Below are 26,603 nucleotides of genomic sequence, written 5' to 3'. Positions count from 1 at the left end.
CACAGCATGACAGCAAGTCATTTTAGAATTGTGTCCCCCTTCCGAGGTGAACTAATAATACCCTTGTGGCCTATTCTCTCACACTATAATAATGGCAACCAGTAGGTCAGTGCACCTTTAAGCCTTTTTCAAGGCCTACTTATACGGTATATTAATATTTTTTATCACACAAATAAATAAATGAAGGAAAAGGCCAAGCCATTTTAATGTTGGGGCTAAACATTGCATAAAAAGTTCCTTAAAAATTCCAGTCCAACAACACAGCCACCAAGAACAACTACACTTATGAATTTTGTTGGGCAATAAAAAAAACAGGTGAGCTACATCTGCATTGCATTTGGTCGCTTCATATGCCTGGTGAGTGCATAACCAAAAACATTTTCAGTTTCATTTTGACACGTCTGACCCAATATGATAAGAGTTATATGGCATGCTTTTCATGCATTACATGTTATAGCATAAATGTTCCAATAGTTCTGCTATTTGTGTACTTTGGTTGCTACAACAGCCTGTCTGTGCACACGATATCATTTAGATAACAAGCTATGGTACTGTAAATGTACTTCATACCCTCAAGCAATCACCAAGCATGAATCAAATAGAAAGTACACGGCCATCAACTCATTATCAATCAGGACTTGATTTAAAATAAATAATATCAAGTTCATAAAATGTTTCATATTTTTATCGCAGTAATTAAAACATTGCGTTAACTGCATGAAATCATTTACAGTAATTGCAGATTGCTCCTGTTCGGGGATGACTCAGCACTCCTAGTCTCAGACAAGAATAAATTGCATGTTGAAAAAGCCCTTAGCTCTGAGTTCAACAATATCCACCCACACTTGGTTCTCTGATAAGAAACTGTCATTACACCAGGAAAACACTGAACCCATTCTTTTGGGGTCTATAAGTCAACCTCTGTAACACGGTCACAGTTGGTGACCATGTAATAGTAAAGAAGAGGTAACCTATTTGGGTTGTACTTTGTATAACAAACTTTACTGTGAAAACATTGTAGCAAAGGTGATTATCAAAGTCAATCAAAGAACAAGATTTTTGGGCAGGATCTCCTCTTTTATCAATAAGAATGCAATAAGGACTCTAGCTTGAGCCCTCATTCAATGTCATTTCGACTGCTTGCACCTAAAAAGGCCAGTCCCCCTGCTTATTGTGTATCGTTTTGTTCTTAGTATTTCAGCATATTTTTTGTTACTGAGTGTTACAGCACAAATGTGCACAAATGTGCTCTATACTCAGAGGATCAGTGCCCAGATACCTGTGTTGTATATTTCATATAACATACATACAGATGTAAGATGATTTCACTTCACAAGTAGCCAGACAGGAGAGTGGATTCAGACAGAGAGGTGGCTGATGGCCCTGGGTGGGGGGTACAATTAGCATTCTCTTTGTTTTACCTGGGAGACAGAAGGTGTGTCACCCTTCTCTTCCTGGCCTATGCAGTTGCAAATGTGGTGGGCCAGGAGGAGGGGTCCCACCTTTCAAGGTACACATACAAGATCCGCCTACCTTCTTTAGATCTCATGTGGTCACTGCTATATACAGTGGTTAGCACTTGAGAATGGCAGTAATACCATCTGAGCGACTCTGTGGTGCCACAGAGGCGCCACTACTACTTGGTGGTGCCACATTTGACACCTTTTTTTAAGGTGTAGTGTGGCTGAACGGCCACCATGTGGCGCATGTGAGTCCATGAACTCTACAGTACATTATTAGCAACAGGGAAGGGTGAATGCATTTAAAAGTGAATGTTATTTTTATTTTTTGTAAACATAGAAAATAAGGGAATGAGTCCTTAGGATGAATTGAAAAGCAATTATTTCTTTAAACACAACTGTGTTTCATGGTGGAAGAAGTGCACAGACATTTTACTTAAGTAAAAGTAGCAATACCACAATATAAAAATACTCTATTTTTATATTTACTTATTTTTAAATATACTTACCAAAAGCTAAAGTTCTATAATGTTTGAAAGTAGCCGATCTAGCTTGTAGATCGGCTATTTTCAAATGGCTGTGGCATAAAATAGGGCTAAAGTGGTTAATATGTATGTTTTATTATATAACAATCTGCAAAGTAACTAAAGTTTTTAAATAATTGTAGTAGTGGAGTGAAAGTACATTATTTGCCTTTGCAGGTGTAGTGGAGTAGAAGTAAAAGTACAGTAATACTCCAGTAAAGTAAAAAAAAACACCTCAACATTATGCACATGAAAGTTCTAGGCGCCCTAACCTGGAATCAAACCCTACTCTGTAACTTGTAAGACCACTCTCTACTCCACTACACTACTGGTACAGTGATAAGTCTATGGGGTCAGGACGTGTTTCGTTCTCTATGTTCTGTGCACTACTCCTTGGAAAGTCAGATAAAAAGCGTGCAGCTCCCAAAGCTGCTACTTTCTGAGAGTAATAATAATAATAATAATGGATTTTATTTATAACGCACTTTACATTTTGTTACCAAACCAGAGTAACTTTACTAGTGGATACATACATTTTTAGCCTATACCCTCTCAGAGATAAATCAACAGAGTTTTTCTCTCTGTCTTCAGTACTAACTGGGCATCGACTGCATTTTTAAGGTCAACCCCAAATGCATCAAATTCTCTCTGATGGGATGTTTGTAAGTCTGATGAATCTTTCTGATGCTTCTCTGTCAACGTCACCAGTTGAGTCCCGTTCCTTCATTAGAGCTTTCATAACTTTTGATGAATGATTAAGCAAAGCTGATTAAGAATGTTTAAGCAACAAATCTGAATCAGTTTTCATTTCTGTCTCCACACAGCCGATGACAACAGCAGTTGTAGCAATGCAATGTGTTGTGAGCTTGTAGATCTGCCATTTTCACTATTCTGAGCTTGTTGAATATTGCCCCTGACTACCCTTACAATAATACAACTAAAATTAACACTGAAACTAATTTAAAAACTCAACTAAAACTAAGCCTTTTCACAAACTGAAAACGAAACTAGCAAATCCACTCAAAATCAAATGAAAACAAACTGCAATTGAAAAAGTGTGCTTGTGTGTGTGTGGGGGGAGGGCACAACTCCTGGGCTCTAAGTCCATTGTGATGACAATGAAGTGTGGCTAGAGACAAACAAAAGACCCTGGCCAAGGTGCTAAACCAGTTAATTTGCATGTCGTTGACAGACAGACTGATAGCAGAGATTTTCTGTGGATCCCAGCAATTCTTCAGATGAAAACTCTCATTCTCTCTCTGTTTTTCCAACCATGAAAAGTTTTTTGATTGATTGAATACTTTATTTATAAGTTTGCAGACAAAAAGCACATGAAAGTACAGTTCAAATCCAAGGTCGACTAAATAGGAAGCTGGCTGCTAAATAAGAATAAGAAAGCCATATGGCTTGTTTAAATTGGGGTCCTTAGTTAGTTAGTACATTATACTCTCCTGTGTTCATTTAACTCTGTTTCACATTCTAAAACAATATAATTGTGCCGGACAGTAGTTTATATAATGCTTTTAGTTGACTACTATAGTTACTAGTTACTGCTCTCAGACAGTAGCAGCTTTGGGAGCTGCAAGCTTTTTATCTCTGACTTTCCAAGGAGTAGTGCACAGAACATAGAGAAAAAAAATAACAATCACTTTGAAATGCATTCACCCTTTCATTCCTGAGGGTTATATTTTTAGTAGCCCACTGAGTGCAATTTACCAAAATACATCTTGATAATATAACCCATACAATTATTTGTTTCACTTCTCAACAAGTTCAGCTTCAATTGCAGCTTTTATCTGTTGACTGAAAGCAGCCCTGTCTCAAATAGACACAACATGCCTATGTCTGGGCTAGGCATGCAACGGTGTGAGATTTTACAGTACGGTATGGTATTAAAAGAAATACCACGGTTTACGGTTACTACGGTATTTCACGGCATATTAAAAAAAAGGTACGGTACGGTATGAAAAAAAATTACCACGGTGTACGGTTACTACGGTATTTGACGGCATATAAAAAAAAATTACGGTACGGTATAGAAAAAAATACCGCGGTGTACGGTTACTACGGTATTTCACGGTATATAAAAAAAAAGAAATGCTGGAAAAAAGGTGCTTTTTTTTTGTACTAGGGCCCCAAAAAAACAAACAGACAAGTTTTATTCTTTGAAGAAAAAACATTGCTTTATTTAAGCAAAATGTGTGTGTGTGTGTGTGTGTGTGTGTGTGTGTGTGTGTGTGTGTGTGTGTGTGTGTGTGTGTGTGTGTGTGCGTGTGTGTGTGACAGCTCTGACTGTCTGTGTACTGTACAGGGTACACCAGACCAGAATTTAACACAGTATATTACGGTCATCTATCTATAAAATAATTATTTTGACAACCACCAACAGTTGGACTGCCATAAAAGATGCAAAACGTTTTAAACCTGAGAGGTCAGTACAGGGCAGGCGATAAAGAATTGACAGAACATAAATAATATGAAAACATTTTAAACCTGGGAGCCTACAGGCCATTAAAGAAATATAGTAATCTACTGTACACATTAACAGTCACACTTCAAATCAAACCTGTTAAACCTGAGCCCTGTAAAGGCTATTAAAGAACTCTACTGTAGTGTACAGTGTGTACACATTAACAGTAACAAAATAAAACTCTGACCCAATATGAGAACTATATTGCAGGATACACACACAGTGCACACACACAAACCATGAACATATTTGGTTAGGGGTTAGGGCAGGTTGTGATGCAAGAAGGACAGCATGTTGACCTTTTCGTAACCAAGTCGTGACGTTTGGGGAGAGAGGATGTGCCCGCTGGTGCTAAATGCCCTCTCAGATGCCCTCTCAGATGGTACACTGGGTGGCAGGGATGCATAAGAATTTCTTTGCTACATTAGCTAGGAGTGGAAACTGCCGTTTGTTGGCATTCCACCACTCCAGGGGATCATCTTCTGTACTGCGGGGAGGCATGGACATGTATAGGTTGATTTCCATCGTCACCTTCTGCTCTGGGCTCTGGGAGGCTGACATCATGAATCCACTTGCAGATGCAGCAGGATTGTCATCCTGTCTTGTTGCTCGTGTGGTGGTGATGTGCTTCAGGATTCCTGAAAGGGTTTTCATGCTGCTGCCAGGCCTGGCATGGCTGGCACCCTCCTCAGCCTCACTGCTTGCAAGTCCTGCTGTTTCCAGAGAAGCTCCTCCTGGTGCTGTTGGGGACTTTTTTCCTTCTACCCAATTTGTGAAATCTATGCACTAAAAATGGCTGTTTTCTGACCCCTGACCTCACTGGACGGCCCGCCATTTTTCCAAATACACCTGTCTGGCTTAGCGGAGAGTGTGGCGTTGTAGAGGGGGTCTCCCTGAACGCGTGCATATGTCACAAGTGCCGCCGCAAATAGCTGTCTCGTGTCCAGCGCCCAATTTGTGAAGTCTATGCACTGAAAATGGCTGTTTTCTGACCCCTGACCTCACTGGACGGCCCGCCATTTTTCCAAATACACCTGTCTGGCTTAGCGGAGAGTGTGGCGTTGTAGAGGGGGTCTCCCTGAACGCGTGCATATGTCACAAGTGCCGCCACAAATAGCTGTCTCGTGTCCAGCGCCCAATTTGTGAAGTCTATGCACTAAAAATGGCTGTTTTCTGACCCCTGACCTCACTGGACGGCCCGCCATTTTTCCAAATACACCTGTCTGGCTTAGCGGAGAGTGTGGCGTTGTAGAGGGGGTCTCCCTGAACGCGTGCGTATGTCACAAGTGCCGCCACAAATAGCTGTCTCGTGTCCAGCGCCCAATTTGTGAAGTCTATGCACTAAAAATGACTGTTTTCTGACCCCTGACCTCACTGGACGGCCCGCCATTTTTCCAAATACACCTGTCTGGCTTAGCGGAGAGTGTGGCGTTGTAGAGGGGGTCTCCCTGAACGCGTGCGTATGTCACACGTGCCGCCGCAAATAGCTGTCTCGTGTCCAGCGTCCAATTTGTGAAGTCTATGCACTCCAGTGAACAGCATTTATCCATTTAGATACATTTTTTATGTTATTAAAACAGTTAAAAGAGAAGGTTGTGTGCACATCCCACGCCTGTATTTAGGCCAGGTGCTGGACATCAAGGAGTGATCAAGGAAAAGAAGGAGGAGGTCCGCAACACTGTTTCAAGCTCCAAGAAACTCTTTTTTTAATAATGCAACGTTTCGACCCTTTAGGTCTTCATCAGGCAAAATTTATATTACAATGACAGACAAAAGCATCATATATATACACAAACATTCACTAATGAAAATGTACAACACCTGGGAGTCAGGAGGAGCAAAGAAACACCCTTCTCCAATCCCAGGGGCAAAAACACTTGTCTACACCCCTCTGGGGAGTGTTCAATGCATGGCATAGACTTTTCACATTTGATTAAACATATTAGACACTAATAGCCAGTCAATACATTTGTGAAAAAACAACAATAAGAACAGTTAAAAGTCATAAATGGTGATATAATGTATAAGCTAAACAACAAACTAGAGGAAAGGTTTAATATCAAATTCCTCATTTAGACCATCAGGAGACATGGTATTGAGGAGATAAATCCAATAGGTCTCACGTTGGAGAAGTAACCTTTCAAGATCTCCACCTCTGGGTGGCTTTTCAACCTTCTCAACACCAACATATCGCAAGTTATTAAGATTATGACCAGCCTTTTTGAAATGAGCAGCAACAGGATTACGTTCATCACCTGTTCTTATACTACTCCTGTGTTCAGTAATCCTGGTGCGCAGAGCCCGGGATGTCTTGCCTACATATGCCAACCCACAGGGGCACCGGATGAGATATACCACATGCGTTGTGCTGCATGTAATCGCACCACGTATGGATATATCCCGGCCGGTGTGAGGATGACTAAAAACCTTGCATTTTTTTGTGTATGTACATTGCATACAGTTACCACACCTATAGTTACCATCTGGTACTACTGGGAAATTGGAAACACTCTGAGTGCCCAGATCTGATTTAACCAGACTGTCCCTCAAATTGGGAGAGCGTTTAAACACAAGTCTTGGTTTTTCTGGAAAAGCTTTTTTCAACCTTGGATCAGATTGGATAATGTGCCAGTGTTTTTGAATGGCACCTCTAAACTGTGAGCCCAGTGGAGAGTACTTGGTACAGCACATAGGAGGGTTGTTACAGGTATTCTTATTTTTGGGGCGCAGGCAATCACTTTGTGTAACCTGGTCAAACCTCTCACTAGCAGCATCCACCCACTCTTTTTTATAACCTCTACTGAGGAACCTATTAGAAAGGTCTGTTGCCTGTTTTTTGTATGAGGCCTCCTCACTACAGATTCTGCGAACCCGGTGGAATTGGCTGACTGGCAAACTTTTAACCAAAGGCTGTGGGTGAAAACTATCACCTCTTAAGAGGGAATTACGGTCTGTGGGCTTGCGAAACAGGTCAGTTTGAATAGTGTTGTCCCTTTTGTAAACTTGTACATCGAGGAAGCTTAAACGCTCCCTATTAAACTCCAATGTAAACTTAAGATGGTCATTACAGGAATTTAAATAATTGTGAAACTCTGTCAATTCCTCCACACTGCAATCCATAATCACAAAGATGTCATCAATATACCGTCTATATAATAACATTTTGGAGAAAAAAGGATTCACAGGGTTCAGCACATAATTGTGTTCGAAAAGACCCATATATAGACATGCATAGTTTGGCGCCATCTTGCTGCCCATTGCCGTTCCTTTCAACTGCAAATAAAAATCCCTCTGAAAACGAAAATAGTTATGAGTCAGTACCATGTCTGCTAAATCCAATATACATTCTGTACTAGGTTTGGATGCAGGTGGGCGTTGTCTAAGAAAATACTGGAGAGCCTCAAGTCCACCCTCATGAGGTATATTAGTATACAGGCTCGTGACATCAAAAGTGGCAAACAAAGATGAGTCAGTCATATTCCCAAAAGATTTTAACAGGTTAATGAAGTCTATAGAATCCCTTATGTAGGAGGGCAAACTTGTAACCTCTGATTTGATAAAATGATCCACATATGCAGAGATGTTCTCTGTGAGGCTACCAATTCCACTCACAATGGGCCTACCAATGAGAGGAGTAGTTAGACCCTTATGTATCTTTGGAAGGGTATATATGACTGGAATCACAGGGTGATTAACCTTCAAAAATTCAAAAACACTCTGATCAAATTCAGAGTTGTTAAGGTGAGAAGATAGTTTAGAGTGCACATGAGATTTAAACCTTAAGGTGGGATCAGATGGCAGCTTCTCATAGAAGGTGGTATCATTAAGCTGTCTACTCATTTCAGATACATAATCATTGACATTTTGCAACACAATAGCGCCCCCCTTATCAGCAGGACGTACTACAATTTTGTTATCCTTACTCAGGTCTAATAATGCATCCCGTTCAATTTTGGACAAATTATTGTACACTTTATATTCCTTTTTCTTTTTTAATAAATTCTTCACATCATTCTCCACCAACCGGCAGTAAGTATCTAGTGAGGCATTGCGATTTTTGTAAGGAATAAATGTGGATTTCTTCTTGAAGGGAGTATAGGTAGGACCACTGAGAGGGGCCGGGGGAGTATCAGAGTCAATGTCAGGGGGAGGGGCAGGATCCACAGACTGGACATTAGTAAGGGGACCATTATGCATGTTAGAGTGAAAAAATTCTTTCAGCCTTAGATTTCTAATATTGACTTGTAGGGATGCCTTCGTCTGTCATGTTGCCAAAAAAAGTAGTAGTTTCAGGTAGGAGTCAGGAGGGAGTGCCACACAGAATAAAGGAACAGTTCAAAGAGAAGGTTGTGTGCACATCCCACGCCTGTATTTAGGCCAGGTGCTGGACATCAAGGAGTGATCAAGGAAAAGAAGGAGGACTACTACTACTTTTTTTGGCAACATGACAGACGAAGGCATCCCTACAAGTCAATATGGAAGGTTTGAATACAGCGAGGAAGATTACTCCCGCATAATGCTGAAAGATTCCATTTTTGATGAGGTGGAAGGAACCTCAACCCTCAGAGATGTTGATGAGCTTACCCAGAAGCTATACAACCTACAAGGGCGTGAGATAAGACATTACCTTCATGCTGTAGCACTGAGTGATTACTTCAAGAAAAAGATTATTCCTCGTGGCCTCAGGCTACAGAAGGCACCTGCAATTGGTGCAGATAACCCATTTTTTTGTCAACGTTGGTGTGAGATACTGAACAAATGTTCTTTTGACCTGATGGCTCTCGTCATAGATGAACTTACACAACAAGGTGATAAAACACGTATAGAGGCCAAACAAATAGAGGCCCAGTTAGCAGAAGAAGTTTTGGATAAAAAGAAATGGGCTGAGTTCAAGAAAGACCTAGACCGGCACCGTTCTGAATTTTCCAGTGATATTAGAACATCCAAAAAATCCAAATTTGAACGTGACACCTTAGATTACCAAGAGAACAAAATCTACTTTTGGAAAGATGGAAAACGGATTGAGCAAGGCCAATCACAACGGAACAAAGAACAGCGTCCTACACAAGGGCGCCGAAAACAACACCGGCAGCAGAGATATCACAGAGCTAGGCCATCATCTCCCTCCCACGACTCTGGTTCTGATACGAGTGGCCAATCAGGACATGGAGCATCTTTTTTAGGACAGGCCCACGCAAAACAAAGAAAACCATATCACTGGAAGAAGGGCCTTCCAAACATAAAAGATGTAGGAGAGGTCAGCGAAGACGACAGCTTCACCCGGAGCGGGAGGAGGAGACATCGGTAATTAACCTTTCTGATAAGACCTTGTCTGAGGCCTGCTCATCAGCTTTGGGTAAGGGACTGAGTTTTGTGCCCACCACAAATGCTAATGACTTTGAGACCTTCATTGACTTTCAGAAGTTCTTTAGAAATCTAAGGCTGAAAGAATTTTTTCACTCTAACATGCATAATGGTCCCCTTACTAATGTCCAGTCTGTGGATCCTGCCCCTCCCCCTGACATTGACTCTGATACTCCCCCGGCCCCTCTCAGTGGTCCTACCTATACTCCCTTCAAGAAGAAATCCACATTTATTCCTTACAAAAATCGCAATGCCTCACTAGATACTTACTGCCGGTTGGTGGAGAATGATGTGAAGAATTTATTAAAAAAGAAAAAGGAATATAAAGTGTACAATAATTTGTCCAAAATTGAACGGGATGCATTATTAGACCTGAGTAAGGATAACAAAATTGTAGTACGTCCTGCTGATAAGGGGGGCGCTATTGTGTTGCAAAATGTCAATGATTATGTATCTGAAATGAGTAGACAGCTTAATGATACCACCTTCTATGAGAAGCTGCCATCTGATCCCACCTTAAGGTTTAAATCTCATGTGCACTCTAAACTATCTTCTCACCTTAACAACTCTGAATTTGATCAGAGTGTTTTTGAATTTTTGAAGGTTAATCACCCTGTGATTCCAGTCATATATACCCTTCCAAAGATACATAAGGGTCTAACTACTCCTCTCATTGGTAGGCCCATTGTGAGTGGAATTGGTAGCCTCACAGAGAACATCTCTGCATATGTGGATCATTTTATCAAATCAGAGGTTACAAGTTTGCCCTCCTACATAAGGGATTCTATAGACTTCATTAACCTGTTAAAATCTTTTGGGAATATGACTTGTGATGTCACGAGCCTGTATACTAATATACCTCATGAGGGTGGACTTGAGGCTCTCCAGTATTTTCTTAGACAACGCCCACCTGCATCCAAACCTAGTACAGAATGTATATTGGATTTAGCAGACATGGTACTGACTCATAACTATTTTCGTTTTCAGAGGGATTTTTATTTGCAGTTGAAAGGAACGGCAATGGGCAGCAAGATGGCGCCAAACTATGCATGTCTATATATGGGTCTTTTCGAACACAATTATGTGCTGAACCCTGTGAATCCTTTTTTCTCCAAAATGTTATTATATAGACGGTATATTGATGACATCTTTGTGATTATGGATTGCAGTGTGGAGGAATTGACAGAGTTTCACAATTATTTAAATTCCTGTAATGACCATCTTAAGTTTACATTGGAGTTTAATAGGGAGCGTTTAAGCTTCCTCGATGTACAAGTTTACAAAAGGGACAACACTATTCAAACTGACCTGTTTCGCAAGCCCACAGACCGTAATTCCCTCCTAAGAGGTGATAGTTTTCACCCACAGCCTTTGGTTAAAAGTTTGCCAGTCAGCCAATTCCACCGGGTTCGCAGAATCTGTAGTGAGGAGGCCTCATACAAAAAACAGGCAACAGACCTTTCTAATAGGTTCCTCAGTAGAGGTTATAAAAAAGAGTGGGTGGATGCTGCTAGTGAGAGGTTTGACCAGGTTACACAAAGTGATTGCCTGCGCCCCAAAAATAAGAATACCTGTAACAACCCTCCTATGTGCTGTACCAAGTACTCTCCACTGGGCTCACAGTTTAGAGGTGCCATTCAAAAACACTGGCACATTATCCAATCTGATCCAAGGTTGAAAAAAGCTTTTCCAGAAAAACCAAGACTTGTGTTTAAACGCTCTCCCAATTTGAGGGACAGTCTGGTTAAATCAGATCTGGGCACTCAGAGTGTTTCCAATTTCCCAGTAGTACCAGATGGTAACTATAGGTGTGGTAACTGTATGCAATGTACATACACAAAAAAATGCAAGGTTTTTAGTCATCCTCACACCGGCCGGGATATATCCATACGTGGTGCGATTACATGCAGCACAACGCATGTGGTATATCTCATCCGGTGCCCCTGTGGGTTGGCATATGTAGGCAAGACATCCCGGGCTCTGCGCACCAGGATTACTGAACACAGGAGTAGTATAAGAACAGGTGATGAACGTAATCCTGTTGCTGCTCATTTCAAAAAGGCTGGTCATAATCTTAATAACTTGCGATATGTTGGTGTTGAGAAGGTTGAAAAGCCACCCAGAGGTGGAGATCTTGAAAGGTTACTTCTCCAATGTGAGACCTATTGGATTTATCTCCTCAATACCATGTCTCCTGATGGTCTAAATGAGGAATTTGATATTAAACCTTTCCTCTAGTTTGTTGTTTAGCTTATACATTATATCACCATTTATGACGTTTAACTGTTCTTATTGTTGTTTTTTCACAAATGTATTGACTGGCTATTAGTGTCTAATATGTTTAATCAAATGTGAAAAGTCTATGCCATGCATTGAACACTCCCCAGAGGGGTGTAGACAAGTGTTTTTGCCCCTGGGATTGGAGAAGGGTGTTTCTTTGCTCCTCCTGACTCCCAGGTGTTGTACATTTTCATTAGTGAATGTTTGTGTATATATATGATGCTTTTGTCTGTCATTGTAATATAAATTTTGCCTGATGAAGACCTAAAGGGTCGAAACGTTGCATTATTAAAAAAAGAGTTTCTTGGAGCTTGAAACTGCATTAAAACAGTTAAACACTTTTTTTATTACAAATATACATAATATGTGTTTTCTAGCTTCGTTTAAATGCTTAATATATAGTTTTAATGTGCAAATGAACCGTTTTTCAATGGTTTTCAATGGTTTCTTTTTACTCTAGAGGGTACTCTTATTCTGAAGAGATCGTCAACCGGAAGTCTTATTTCTGCTCCGTTATTTCTGCTCACGGAACACAGCTAAGGGTGTTCAATAGCCTCGATTTATGAAAAAAAAAAAAAAAATGAAAATGGAGTTAGCTGGTCCTGGCTGGACACCGACGATATACATTATAATACATATTATTATAATATATACAATAACATTTTATTACAATAATTAATTTACTATATCTCTGCTGTCCAGCAGCAACCAGCTACCTCCAAAACGCTTATTTTTCAGGAAATGAAACAACAAAATATACGTTTTTCAGGAAATGAAGAAAACCTTATATTTTTAAAACAAAGCAGTACGGCCTCATCAAAGTTGGTATAGTGACTTATATATTGTCAGATACTTGCATGTGTCATTATATTATCACCACGTTACCCAAATCCAGCTCAAGTGGAGTTGAGTCCGAAAAGCTGAAAATAGCTCCAATCGCTGCTGCCTGAGGGAGAGGTTTCAAACGGGGCTAAATTCTTAAAAGCTAACAATGGATCTCCAAGCTCACAATGCATCACAACGTGTGAATTAATACCCTGGTGCTCTAGGGTTTTCTAGGGGATCTAGCCTCCCCTAGAAAATAAAGTAAAAGACTGACTGAAAAACAGACAGTGAAAAAAATCCGAACAGAATAGTGGATGTCGAGCCATTAGCTCGCCTCCTCATCCATTCACGCGGGCAGGCAGCCACCACCGTATCCATTCAGCAGAGCGACCCTCGCCTATAGTGATGCAAATGTATGCCTTTGTCTTCATGGGGTGCCAGGAGTGCCAGGGGTGGGTCTGTGCCATCACCTGTACTCACCTGGGAGCGGGGGGGAGGGTAAAATGTAATTCCTGGGAACGCCACTGGTAGTACATAAGATCAGAATTAGTTTACACTGTGTTCATTTCAAGAGAAAAGTGTTTTTATTCACCACTTGTCTCAGAATAAGACTATATATTGCATACATGAGGTAAATGCAGGACTATTGTGATATTTCTTTTTTTGTAGACGTGTAACTTGGAATTCCATAATACAGCACTGCCCTCTTGTGGACACACTGTATATCAATATTCTTCACATTTTTACAACTTTATGCCTCTTTACACAGTTATTTGATTAATGATTAAGGTTTTTGAAAGAATTGAATACAAATAATTATTTTCCTAAATGTAGCCCTAATAATAACATGGGTTTAACATAATTCAGTGCTCCATGAACCATAGTACATATGAATTGCATCATGATTATACATGTTTTACAGATTTGCTTTTATTTAGACAGGTCTATAAAGACAGGAAATGTTAAGACAGACACAGGATGTTGTTAATGTCGTCAATGGACTATCCTGTCAACTGCTGGCACACCCCATAATAAACAAAGTGGTTAACAGAATCATTTTGTATTCTACGGGGCAGTGGTTCTTAAACCTTTTCATGTATTTGGCCACAGACCCCTATCAGAAAATATTACATTTTACACATTTTAACATACAAACATTTTAACAAACAAGATATGTGTTGTTAAAATGTTTTTAAAATATTCAAAGATGTTCAAAAAACGTCAAGTTTATTTGAAAATAACAGATCAGAACACATGTGACGTGTTGTGAGCTATAGCTATTTTCAAATAACCGATGTACAAGTATAAAGAGTTAAAGTGTTTTTGATGCTATATTAACTCGTTTTGCTTCAACGACACCTGTGGGACCCAGACCCCACTTTGAGAACCACTGTTCTAGGGAGCTGAATGAAGGCTGGAGGTTTTTTATACAGGAACAACAAAGAAATCTGATCTTCAACCCAGATATTGTTTGCACAGAAAAAAACTAAACAAAGGATGTGGGCTCATCCACCTGTCCCTTCATCTGCTTGGCCACATATTAGGTAAAGTTAGTGCTTCCACTTTTACATCAGATCAAGTCTGTCAAATATACTTAAGCTATGTTGCTGCTTGGTTAGCTGCTTATTGTTCCCTTCCTCTTTGTCCTTGTCCCCTCATCATCATCCTGCCTAAGTCAACTTAAAACTACAATTTGCTCTTAGTGTAAGTGATATTCTTTGGTTAAAACTAAAAACATGTTTGTGAAAAAGTGAAAGCTCTATTCAGATAGTAATTATCGCTGTGTTCAATGGGTTCTTCCTGTCTCTACAGCTCTTTAATAAACAGAAAATACATTTTCAGGTGGGTTGCCAATTTTCAGGAGCGAGTACCCATTTATCAGCTTCAGCTTTGTTTTTGTTTTTTGTGTCATTACAATTTTCACTTATTTATCCATCACGTAGGCTATGAGTTCTCTCTCGATTGGATAAAATTGGTATCCTGCCATGAATCTTTATTTTTTTTACTAAAGAGCTACAGAAACACGGAGACCCCTGTTTCTGAACAAAAATACTTTAATGATTACTGTCAGAATATAGAGCTATTTAACTTATTATCAACAACAACAAAAAAACACTTGCACTGCATCTTTAATACAAGACCATATTCACATGGCAGTCGTGTGCTTCCCGCCTGAGTGATATTTAAGAGCTAAGTGGCTGCCATGACAATGGCACATACTGCACTAACACAATATAAAGAAAACCTTTTACAAAGTGTAGTTGTTATGGTATCCACCAACACTGCTTAGTGTGGAGGCCTCCCTCAGACTCTCCAAAGCCTCCTCCCGAGTGATGTGCAGCCAGTCGTCAGGCAGCTGTGCTGGCTGTTGTTCATATTCCTCTGCAAACCTTTCGTTGAATCTCATCAACACATACCTGTTAAGCAAAGCGCACAATGATATTATAATATCAAAGACAGGAAATATGAATAATAATGAACAAACACATCAGGTGTCAGCGCTGTTATGATGAAAGTGAAGGTATTTTAAAACACATCTAATAATTCTAAAGATAGTTCTAGTCCTTGATTCTGATCGGCCCGTGGTTAAATACTCTTAAACACATACCTACGACCGCATGTATCAGTATCTCTGCGCCTATGTCTTGTTTACAATATTCTCCAGGCTGTTCCGTAGATGTATTGCCATTTGCGATAAAAAAATAAAATAAAATAATTACAAATGACTTTAAAACAAGGCAGATACTGCAACGTGTACCACAAAGTGGTTTAATGAGGGTATGTACTATGATATTCATGTTATCAAGTTTGGTAACTTTTTTAGAAAAGCAATAAGTCACGCGAGGCTGTGGTTTACCGTTATTTTACAACGGCTACGAGGGTTGTGTCGTGCCTCACTACACCTCTTAGCAGTTGTAAAATCCACAGAACACCACAGCCTTGTGTGGCTTATTGCTTTAGTTGTAAATGCATTAAGAAGCACATACTTTAAAGTATATGCACACATGTGCACCCATATGCATACCTAGACACAAACTACATTCCAAAATATGTTTCTTTGGCCGTACCTCCAGTAAGCTATGGGTGTCTTGGTGTCAGGCTCCACCGGGTGTATGCTCCAGTCTGGGTAGAGGGAACTGTAATCCCTGTACGCCAGAGACTGACCGTCTGTGTCCTCGTTCAGAAACAGGTTTTCTTTGGTCGTGTCTGAAAGGCAACTGGTATGGGACAGAGTGCAGGAGTCATGATATGTATAGGACAGCATGCCTTTAGGCCTGTGGAGCACGGCTCTGTGCATGTCATGCACCACCCCCCCTACTTCACAGGGGGCCCGACAGAAAGGACACTGCTTCTCACACCCTCTGACCCTGTTGAAGAGAGACTCTTGGGGCTGGACAGGAAGAGCCTGGAGGAGCTCTGCGATGTCTGTGTCCTGGGAGAACTCATGGGCCAGTGCCAGCCGCATCTCAGCAAGTGCCTCCAACAAACAGGAGACAAAGTAGTCCCATTCCACGGTGATGCTGAACAGAGGTCCGTCTAGTGAGGCCCTTGTGACAGCCACGTCTCGTTCTTTCTCCAGGTTGAGGCACACCATTTCCAGCAGCAGTTTGGTGTCACTCAACTTCTCGCTCACACCCACTGATGTCTGACTGACGGCTGCAGACATTTTCCCCACGATTTCTCCAAGACGATGCCGCCTCCACTCGTCAAAGATGGCCGACTTGGAGAGGTGCAACACTCTCTCCTGGATCTTCTTCAGACTGAAGCTTTCATAGGACAGCAGGTACTCAAGGAAGCTCTCGAAGCTGTCCTCGTCTAACAACTTCTCCAGTAAGCTGCAGTTGAAAGCCAAGGGGGACAGGTACTGCTGGCCATTTTCCTGGCTCACGATCTCTTCCACGATGTGCCTACCCAGTGACTCATAGATGTAGTCCAGAGCTGTGGGTTTGAAGACCATAGAGGTGAAAGCCTGGGCCACCCTGTGACACTGGTCCCTCTTCCTGAACTGGTAGATAAACTCGCCTTGGCGTCTCTCTTTGGACCTCTTGATAAACGCCAGAAGGTCTCTGTCTTTTGCATAGCGGTCATGTATCTCTTGGAAGTCTTTGCATGCAAAGCTACAGATATAGACTTTCAAGTCCACTTCAAAAGCTGACCGTATCTCCATTGGGTTTGCCCTCAGAGTCTTCTCAACATTTTCTAACAATTCTGTTATGTAGCCATCAGAGAAGTCTGCAAGCAAATTAGACTTCTCTGCCACAAAGCGATTGTACTCTTCTATGATGGTGCATGCCACACGATGGGCAGCTAGCCTCTGTTTTTTGTTGTTGTCCTCAAACATATACTTCATTCTGGTATTGTAACCAAAATGTTCATCGTGAACTTCAAAGCCAGCCGTGTTCTTTCTGCCAATTTTTTGAAGCCTGATCATGTGTTTCTGGAGGCCACGGCTGTTGAGGTTATCTATCAGGATTTCTATAACCCTTGTATTAATGTCACTTGTTTGTGAAGGTCTAAGGTCAAAGGTGGACAAAGCATTATCCCACACAGGCTCAAATTCCTCCTCCAACTGCATGTCTTCAAGGAGAACAGTGGTTAATTTGCTGTTCTCTACCAGCATGCGTAGCTTGAGCTCCTGTTCTTTTTCCAGAAAGGCCTCAAAGGTTCTCAGATGTGTAGACACATAGTGGTTATCTTTGGCCAACTCAAGCCTTTCTATCATATCTTCAGTCACCTGCTCCTGGAGTTCATTCATATTGTTCATTATGTTTGGGAGGTAGGCCTCAATATAGGTTTTGTTTTGGTCATTTTGTGTCAAATAGGCCTCTAATTTTGACCTGATTTTATCAACCTCAGCTTTGACCTCTTCCATGGCTTCATCTTTCAATAGACTCAGAAGTTTACATTTTACCCTTGTCTCTGAAGCTTTAGTTTTCGTGGAGGTGATTCTCTTTTGTGCCCCCATAAACCAGATCTCCATGTTTTCAAGGACAAGCTGCTCCCACTGGGAAAGCTCTGTGCACATCATAGAGAAAGATGCTGCCACTTCAGTATTCCCAAGGCCAATGGAGAACGACTCCGCTTTCACCGCCTCCCAAATGGCACACAGCCGACCCATAAATTCAGTTAGCCCTGTGGCTTTTGACTTGGCTGCACACTTTTCAAATGCCTCAAAAAGGCTTTGCTTCAACTGTAACACAACTTCACTATAACCTTTGTCAACTGGTTGAGAGATTGAGATGTTCTGCCAAGGTCCTATGAGACAGGGGATGCTGCTTTTGATGTTTGAAATTGGCTTCTGATTATTTTTAATTTCTATCTTTTCTGGCTCTGCCTGAAGAATCCCAGCTACACGTCCTAGCTGCAAGGCTTGAAGCTTGCTGTTTAATCCTTCATCCTGGATTAGGAGTTTACAAACAGGCGTGTTGCCACACACCTCGGTGCGTAGAAGAGCATTAATTAGAACAGTTAGGTTGGATTCAAACTCGGCGGCCCCATTTGAGGCTAAGTTGTACAGTAGAACGTCACTCAGTCCAGTAGCTACTGTGGCCATCTCATTGTCATGGACCTGGGTGGCTTCTTCCCTACCTGATTCTGGTGAGCAGAGGCCTTCCACGTCAATCATTAACAGAAGATCACATTCCATGTCCCTCCTGAGCTCACCTGGGAGGCATAGAGGCTGCATGTATATACCTTTGATGAACCCCTTCCCTCTTGTGGGGAAGTTCGCCCCAAACAACGCAGAGAGCACTTCGCCATTTCTTGCAGGATGAACTCCAAGATTAGTCAACACACGAATCCTGACACCGTCTGCTGACAGGCGCCGTTTAAACTCGGCCAGGACACATCCCAACCAACTGCTGGGGATGTTGGAGGCATCTCCGTCCATAAGCTCAAGTGGAATCCCATAGAGAAGTAGGTCTGCAGCCAAGCTGGGGAGACGCAGCACGTTGTGACTCCCATTCCCTGGACTGATGTGGGTCAGCTCAAAGATTAACCCCATCTCACGCAGGAAGTGCTCAAGGCCCAGAGAGAAAGGATCAGGTTCAAAACCATGCTCTGTTAACGATACTGTGTCAGTGTGATTCTTTTTAGAGAAATCCATCAGGTCGAGATTGTTTTGTACAGAGGGATTGGAATCTGTCTGTTGTGATTCTATCTTTGGCACTTCAGACTCTTCCCCCATAGTCTCAGACTCTAAATGGTATTGTTGGTCTGCAGAGTTTACTTGATCAATCATTTCTTGATCTTCAAAAGAGTCCTGGATCTCAGTGGATGCTGGACCCATAGTCCTGTTTTCATCAGGCGTTAAATATATTTGCTGTTCTATAGTAGGCTCAAACTCATTTTGCTCAGTTGTAGTTGGTCTCAAGTCCAAGTCTGCGTTTTCAAGTGTGGTCTGTGGTGAGAGATTTTGTTCCCCATCCTGCATCTCAGAATACTTCTTGACCAGTTCTTCCTCTGATTCCATGTTCTCGTTAGTGGACTCTTCGATAGAGTGGTTCGGAGCCGCCTCCCCTGCATCAGGTAGGACTGTGTTCAGTTGCACTTCTTCACACTGGGCTATGTGACCTGCCTCTGTTTCTAATTTCTCGATTTCAGTCAGATCCTCTGAGCAGTTTGATTCTAGATCATGTTTTAAAGGGCTGTCTCCTGCCACATGTACTTTCACTTCATTATCCGTGTCTAGCTCTGTCTGTTGTTCAGGAACTTGTGGTTCACTCTCCTCAGTGTGGTCCATGATCAATGGCTTTTCTTCAAGCATATCCTCCACTGAGTTATTCTCTTCCTCTGTTGAAGCTGTGCAGAAGCTATCATCAGACGGCCTGTGCGCCGGTTCTTCTTCCGATTCCATGTTCTCGTCAGTGGACTCTTCTAACAAGTTATTCAGAGCCACCTCCCCTGCATCAGGTAGGACTGAGTTTAGTTTCACTTCTTCACTCTGGACTATGTGACCTGCCTGAGTTTCGAGTTTCTGGATTTCAGTATCTCTCAGCAGCCTTCCTAACATTTCCTGGATCAGTCTCTCTGCACAGCTTGATTCTAAATCATGTTGTATAGGGCTGTCTCCTGCCACATGCACATTCACGTCATACTCTGTGTCTAGTTCTGGTTTCGTCTGTTGATCAAGAAGTTGTGTTTCACTCTCTTCAATGTGGTCCATGCTCAATGGCTTTTCTTCAAGCATATCCTCCACTGATATATTCTCTTCCTCTGTTGAAGCTGTGCAGAAGCTATCATCAGACGGCCTGTGCGCCGGTTCTTCTTCTGATTCCATGTTCTCGTCAGTGGACTCTTCTAACGAGTTATTCAGAGCCACCTCCCCTGCATCAGGTAGGACTGAGTTCAGTTTCACGTCTTCACTCTGGACTATGTGACCTGCTTGAGTTTCTAGTTTCTGGATTTCAGTCTCTCTGAGCAGCCTTCCCAACATTTCCTGGATCAGTCTCTCTGCACAGCTTGATTCTAGATCATGTTTTATAGGGCTGTCTCCTGCCACATGCACATTCACGTCATACTCTGTGTCTAGTTCTGGTTTCGTCTGTTGATCAAGAAGTTGTGTTTCACTCTCTTCAATGTGGTCCATGCTCAATGGCTTTTCTTCAAGCATATCCTCCACTGATATATTGTCCTCCTCTGTTGAAGCTGTACAGAAGCTATCATCATCAGAAGGCCTGAGCACTGGTTCTTCTTCTGATTCCATGTTCTCATCAGTGAACTGTTCTAACGAGTTGTTCAGAGTCACCTCTCCAGCTGAGTTCAGTTGGTCTTCTTCACTCTGAGCTATGTGACCAGCCTCTGTTTCTAGTTTCTGGTTTTCAATCAGATCCTCAGAGCAGCTTGATTCTAGATCATGTTTTATAGTACTGTCCCCTGCCACATGCACATTCACATCATTTGCTGTGCCTAGTTCTGGTTTTGTCTGTTGTGGGTCACTCTCTTCGCTGTGGTCCATGCTCAATGGCTTTTCTTCAAGCATGTCATCCACTGAGTTATTCTCCTCCTCTGTTGAAGCTGTGCAGAAGCTATCATCATCAGAACGCCTGTGCACCGGTTCTTCTTCTGATTCCATGTTCTCATCAGTGGACTCTTCGAACAAGTTATTCAGAGCCACCTCCCCTGCATCAGGTAGGACTGAGTTGAGTTTCACTTCTTCACTCTGGGCTATGTGACCTGCCTGAGTTTCTAGTTCCTGGATTTCAGTCAGATCCTCAGAGCAGCTTGATTCTAGATCATAATTTATAGGGCTGTCCCCTGCCACATGCACATTCACATCATGCTCTGTGTCTAGTTCATTCTCTTCAGTGTTGTCCATGCTCAATGGCTTTTCTGCATGCATGTCCTCCACTGATTTATTCTCCTCCTCTGTTGAAGCGGTGCAGAAACTATCATCGTCAGCATCATCACCCACAATGGTTCTATTTACGGCATTTTCAGTTTCTATAACATTCTTGTTTGTCAATTCAGTTTCCACCTCCTGGCTGCCTTGAACCAATAGCTCCTGCTGATTTTTGATTGGTCCTTGGAGACTGTGTAATTCTCTCATTTGTTTGGCCCGAAGACTTAACTTCATCCATCTAAGGAAGTATGTTCTCTCCGTTTTATCTGTTGTGAACAATGCATCAGTGAAAACCTTCATAGCTGGAGTCATTCTATAGCTGCTGAGCTTGAGGAGGATGTTTCTCGCCTCATTCTGCTGTTCTATGTTAACCTCTCCAGCTTTTTTCTGTTTACTTGCCTCTTTCTCCATCTCTGACAGTGTACTCCATGCTGGCCCTTGCAAAGGCAGCTGTTCCTCCCTGAACTGTGCAGACCCCTCCTCTAAACCTTTGAGCACTTCCTCAACTGTTGCCCTTGCCTTGTTACACACAGCCCCTTCATCCACATTCAGCCCCAGCTCTGCTGCTATTCCTGCCGCTTCTTCAAGTGTGACATGTTTTAGTTTACCTGGTAACAGATCATTCAGGGTTTCAAGTAACCTGTCTGCCAGCAGCTCTTCACTGACCGCTCCCCCTGACAGCACAGAGCCTTCAGGCAGCCCCAGCTCGTCTCCAAGTTTCTGCTCGACAAACCCGACAACTCTATTCTCGTTCTCCTCTTCACCGGGGTCTGATAGGTCTATGAGGATGATTTTGCTGGCTGTCCCTTTCCAGGAAGCCAACAGGCGTTTTTCCTTCTCCCTGAGGTTCCCGCAGAACACGACTACAGCTGAAGAGGCACGACACAGGAGGCTGAGGCATTTCTCATGCGCGGCGGCATCACCGCGTAAGTTGGAGATCGCTACAGGCACAGGGAAGATATCTGTGTCAGGATCTCCAGTGGGCAGGTACCATGCCAGCTCTACCAGACCATTGGAGAGCCTCCGGTGCAGCTTTCCTCCGTCCATACCCCGGTGGAGGAAGCTTTGACTAAGGGATTTGGGTCCACCAAGAACCCGACTCAGCACCCATGACTTGGAAACACCGCAATGACCTAGTTTCACAAAGGACACCATTGGCATCTTGGTGCTGGCCAAGTCCCCTTCAAGGACTCCAGAAAGAGAGTGGGACCTCCACTGGCTCACAACACCTCTCAAAGGCCAAAGGAGGAAGGAGCTCTGTTGATCTGGAATTACTGACGGAAGGACAAGTGGAACTGCAAACTGGCACTGCACCATGCGTACTGTAATGTCTTGCTGAAGGAAGGTATTGGCAGACATAAAGACGGCTGTGACCAAGTCAAGGGGGTTGGCGGCACACGGGGATTCCTCTCCAAAGCCATTGACCATGTCTTCTCTCTGGGTGTTGGCCTGCGAATCGGGTGATGGTTGGCAGTATGTGCTCCGGGCTTCAGGATTGAGCAGCCAAAGACGTTGAAGGAAAGCATGTGGGAGGTACTTTGGCACCACAGGGGGCTGGTTCTCCAAATTCCAGGTGTGGATGTCCAGCATGGAGGCTGGGTCCAGTGGTGTAGTCCAGAAGGCCTCCAGGCCCAGCTTGAACAGGACCTCTGACTGGGCATTGTCAACTAGAGGTTTTCCTGTATCAAAAAGCATATTAAGCATTTTAGTCTTCACACTAAAATGCTTCACACATCTTGGAATTACTCTGTTTGCATCCTATTAGGTAATAATTTAATGTTTCATGTTTAATGTTTCATGGTAATATAGACTGAATGGATAAAATTACTGTTTTAATGCAAGCATTATTAGTACTGTATATAACTACAAAACCTACTCCTGCTGTTCTGTCTTGAAGAGATCTTCACAGACATGGTGCGACCAGCGTCTCTCCTCTCTCCTGTCCTCTGTCAGTTGACTTTTTCTTTTTACGTCATCTACTCTATGGCTATTACGATACTTTGGAACCTGCAACACACATAAACACACACACACACACGCGCACACGCACGCGCACGCACGCGCACGCACGCGCACGCACGCACGCACGCACGCACGCACGCACACACACGCACGCACGCACGCACGCACACACACACACACACACACACACACACACACAGCATGTTGCTCATCAAGAATGTACGTATATTCAAAATAGTGTAAAGTTGAACTTATATCACATAATGGACCCAAATGCACCCGTAAGGGCTGTTATCTACAACCCAATCACCAAGAGTGCACCTGAATGCAAAAGTACCTGTTGTTCAACATGTACTGTAGAAGATGAAGTGAGGCTGTCATGCTTTGTTACGGAAAGTACCGAGGAGGCCGGTTTATCCTGACTTTATCTTTCTGAAGTGCTTCACTGGAGCACAACTTCCCTCTTGCCTATGTGTTTCATTTTGTCTTACACGGCAATAAAACGTGGTCACTGACAGCCTGAATGTAATTCAGTGACATTTATGTCCATTCGTGGGATCAGGATGCTGCCAGTTTAAGTGTAGTACTGACAGCTCGATTTAGAGGTGACTCCTGCTTACTGCATCACTGCTCAATGGCCTCTTGAAAAACAATGCTTCACCTCCCTATAGTCACAACAGTTAGCCACTGCAGTATGTCATACCTGTCACTTCTGCGTGCAATCCGTGGCAGTGTGAACCTCAGTGGTTCCCAAACTGGGGGTCGGGACCCCCATGGGGGTCCCCACATTATTTTGGGGGGTCCCCAGATGATTAGCTTTTTGTGCAACATTGTTTTCTCACTCAACAGTTAACAAAGCAACATACAGTATAAGTGTAGACAGGGTATTTGCACATTTCTAAAGTGACAATTTAGGGACCTTTAAGAACTTTTTAATACCAAATTGTCCAAATTGTCAAATATTATGTAAGAAAGAGGAAAACATTGTGAAAATAGCCGATCTACAAGCTCACAACGCCCGCAGTGCGAGTGCAAGCAATAGAGTGCAAAGAAAATATACAAAGTACCCAGATTGATGTTTACCATAATTCCAGGTTGAACATAAAACCAATCAAATCATAAAATCTGTCTAAACAACACATTATCTAGCCACTTTTTTTATCCACTTGTTACACCACTGGTTACCTTTGATAGACATATACTGTTTGCTTGTCCACATACTCTAATTATGTTGTTTAGATACTAGTAGCATGTTATTTGGACAGATTATAGGTTTGATGTTTAGGCTGTTATCCTCGTTACTTTGTAGCACTCACTTGATTTCTTTGTGCTCTATTTATGTGACCACGTATGTGACCGGCCTAGTCGTATGTTGAAAGGGTTCATGACATTTACTCTGATCTTGCACTCTGGATTAGAGAGCATCTGCGAAATTATAATAGTAAATTATAGCCACTAACCAATACAAAACAACAGGAAAAGCACAGGTATACAGATCTCAATTTCAGTAAAATACACAATTACCTTTATAATCTTGTATTATTATTATTTTAAATGCAAATATAACAAATACGTCAAAGTATAAGTAGAGTTATTTATTTTACTTTTTTTTGCGGAAAAGAAAGAAAAAGTAAAAGAAAAATGATAGTAGTCCGACTCCTTACCTTATTTGTCTTCATGCAAATGCTGGATAAAATGTAAAATGTCTTCGCAATGTAGCCAAAACCAACTGCCTCTCTTTTCTGGTCTGTAAGTAAGGGAACTCTTATACCTATGCTCTGACAGATAAGACACATTCCTGAAGCTATATCTAATCCCTCATGTACAAAATGTAGGCAATACGCAAACAGATTCCCAGTCAGACATACTGCTTCACGCATCACACGCTAAGGCATGGGAGGTTCATTCTATTGCGTTACATCAGTGACATCATGTCTACTAATGCTTCAAGTTGTTGACTTGATGCTCAACGTTGATAATCACACCCAATCCTACACAATGGGGAGTTAGAGTTAGACCTGTGAAGGTATTGAGACTATAGACAAAGTGACGCACATGAACCTGCAGTTATGTGTCATGAGTAGTGGCTCAATCTGATTACAAAAAAATGCACTGCTGACATTCTGTAGGTTCATTAGAAAGCCAAATGTCTGTTTTCACTGTCTTTTTCTTCTATGCAGAACATCTTCTGTCCCTTTACAGTCTGAACCTAGATATATGTGTGACATAAGTATTTGATACTGGGCCATGTAGCTGAGGTGGTGGCACGTGAAATGCTGTTTTGGTGTTCGGGTTTGTAATTCACAGAAAGCTTTTTGATCAGCTGTTTTCACAATAAAGAAATTGGGGAAAGAATTAATAATAATAATAACATCAAAAATCAATTTATTTATATATACAGAAATCTAACCATAAATCTGAGGGTCCAGCATGAAGGTCTCTTCCAGCTCTAATAGCTTGGCCACTGTGACCTTTTACGTCCCTAATTTCCCCGTGTCATTGTTTCGCACTAAACACAACAACAACATATCACATGTCACTAACAACACAAGCCACAACGCGCGCAATTAATTTACGGGTGGCGTAGGCTACATTTCATAGCTCACCACACATCTGCCCCCTCGGAGCATAATTAATTGCGGCCAGCACAAACTCACAACATTACGGTCGACCATGTTGTTCCCTAGCGTCACCGCCGACCACCGCCTAGCGACACCGAAACACCACGAGCCGGACAACATCACGGGTACACCATTTTGTTCCCTTTAGCGTGAGCACTGCCACCGACCGGCAGTATGGGTTGCCACGTTTGGAAAAGACAAGCAGCAGGTCAGTGTTGCCAGATGTGCGCCAGAAACAAGCAACCACATTCATGAAGAAAAAAAAAACCAGCCGAAGGGGTCCGCGATGTTTCACGGGGGTCCGCGGGGGTCCCAACACTCCCAGGGGGTCCCCCATGTATATATATTTTTTTAATAACCTTTTTTTTTTTTACTTTTTTTGGGGAAATATTTATCCCACGATTTTGGTACCCCAAAATCAGCGCGCCCTCGCTAGAGCCCCGTGCGCGGCTACCGGGGCGGGCGCCCATAGGGCGACCGGACCTCTAGTTAAATACATTTGAAATAAATTGTATTTTTGTCTTTTCTTTTTTAAGGAAATATTTTTGAAAGATTTCCCACGTTTAAAAAACAGGGCTCAAGTGGTTATCACCATGGACTTGGAACATTCAGATGTCAGACCTGCACATACAGTATGATATGATAAGACAAGACAAGACAGGGGTCTTCAACGTTTTCCAAGTCAAGGACCCCTTAGCTGAGAGAGAGATGAAGCAGGGACCCCCACTAAATATTGTATAAAATCACTAGATCACT

General features: G+C 42.3%; 1 protein-coding gene across 2 annotated transcripts; it reads right to left on the bottom strand.

Moving 5' to 3' along the window:
• Positions 1 to 13,835: 13,835 nt before the first annotated feature.
• Positions 13,836 to 25,133, bottom strand: gvin1l2 (GTPase, very large interferon inducible 1-like 2). Of its 2 annotated transcripts, XM_084065467.1 has the most exons (4): positions 24,891 to 25,133; positions 23,141 to 23,271; positions 15,992 to 22,943; positions 13,836 to 15,340 (listed from the first exon to the last, which is right to left on the bottom strand). In XM_084065467.1, the coding sequence occupies exons 2-4, from the start codon at positions 23,175 to 23,177 to the stop codon at positions 15,172 to 15,174; spliced, it is 7,158 nt and encodes a 2,385-aa protein (XP_083921593.1). In that variant the 5' UTR covers positions 23,178 to 23,271; positions 24,891 to 25,133; the 3' UTR covers positions 13,836 to 15,171. The 2 variants fall into 2 exon arrangements, with proteins under 2 accessions (XP_083921593.1, XP_083921594.1); XM_084065468.1 differs by lacking the exon at positions 23,141 to 23,271.
• Between the last annotated feature and the right edge of the window lie 1,470 nt (positions 25,134 to 26,603).

This window comes from Gymnoscopelus microlampas (genome assembly GCF_963454915.1).
Source record: "Gymnoscopelus microlampas genome assembly, chromosome: 8".
In the NCBI taxonomy this organism is placed as follows: Eukaryota; Metazoa; Chordata; class Actinopteri; order Myctophiformes; family Myctophidae; genus Gymnoscopelus; species Gymnoscopelus microlampas.
Note: the sequence above shows the minus strand (reverse complement) of the source record. Positions and strands in the feature narration are given on the sequence as shown.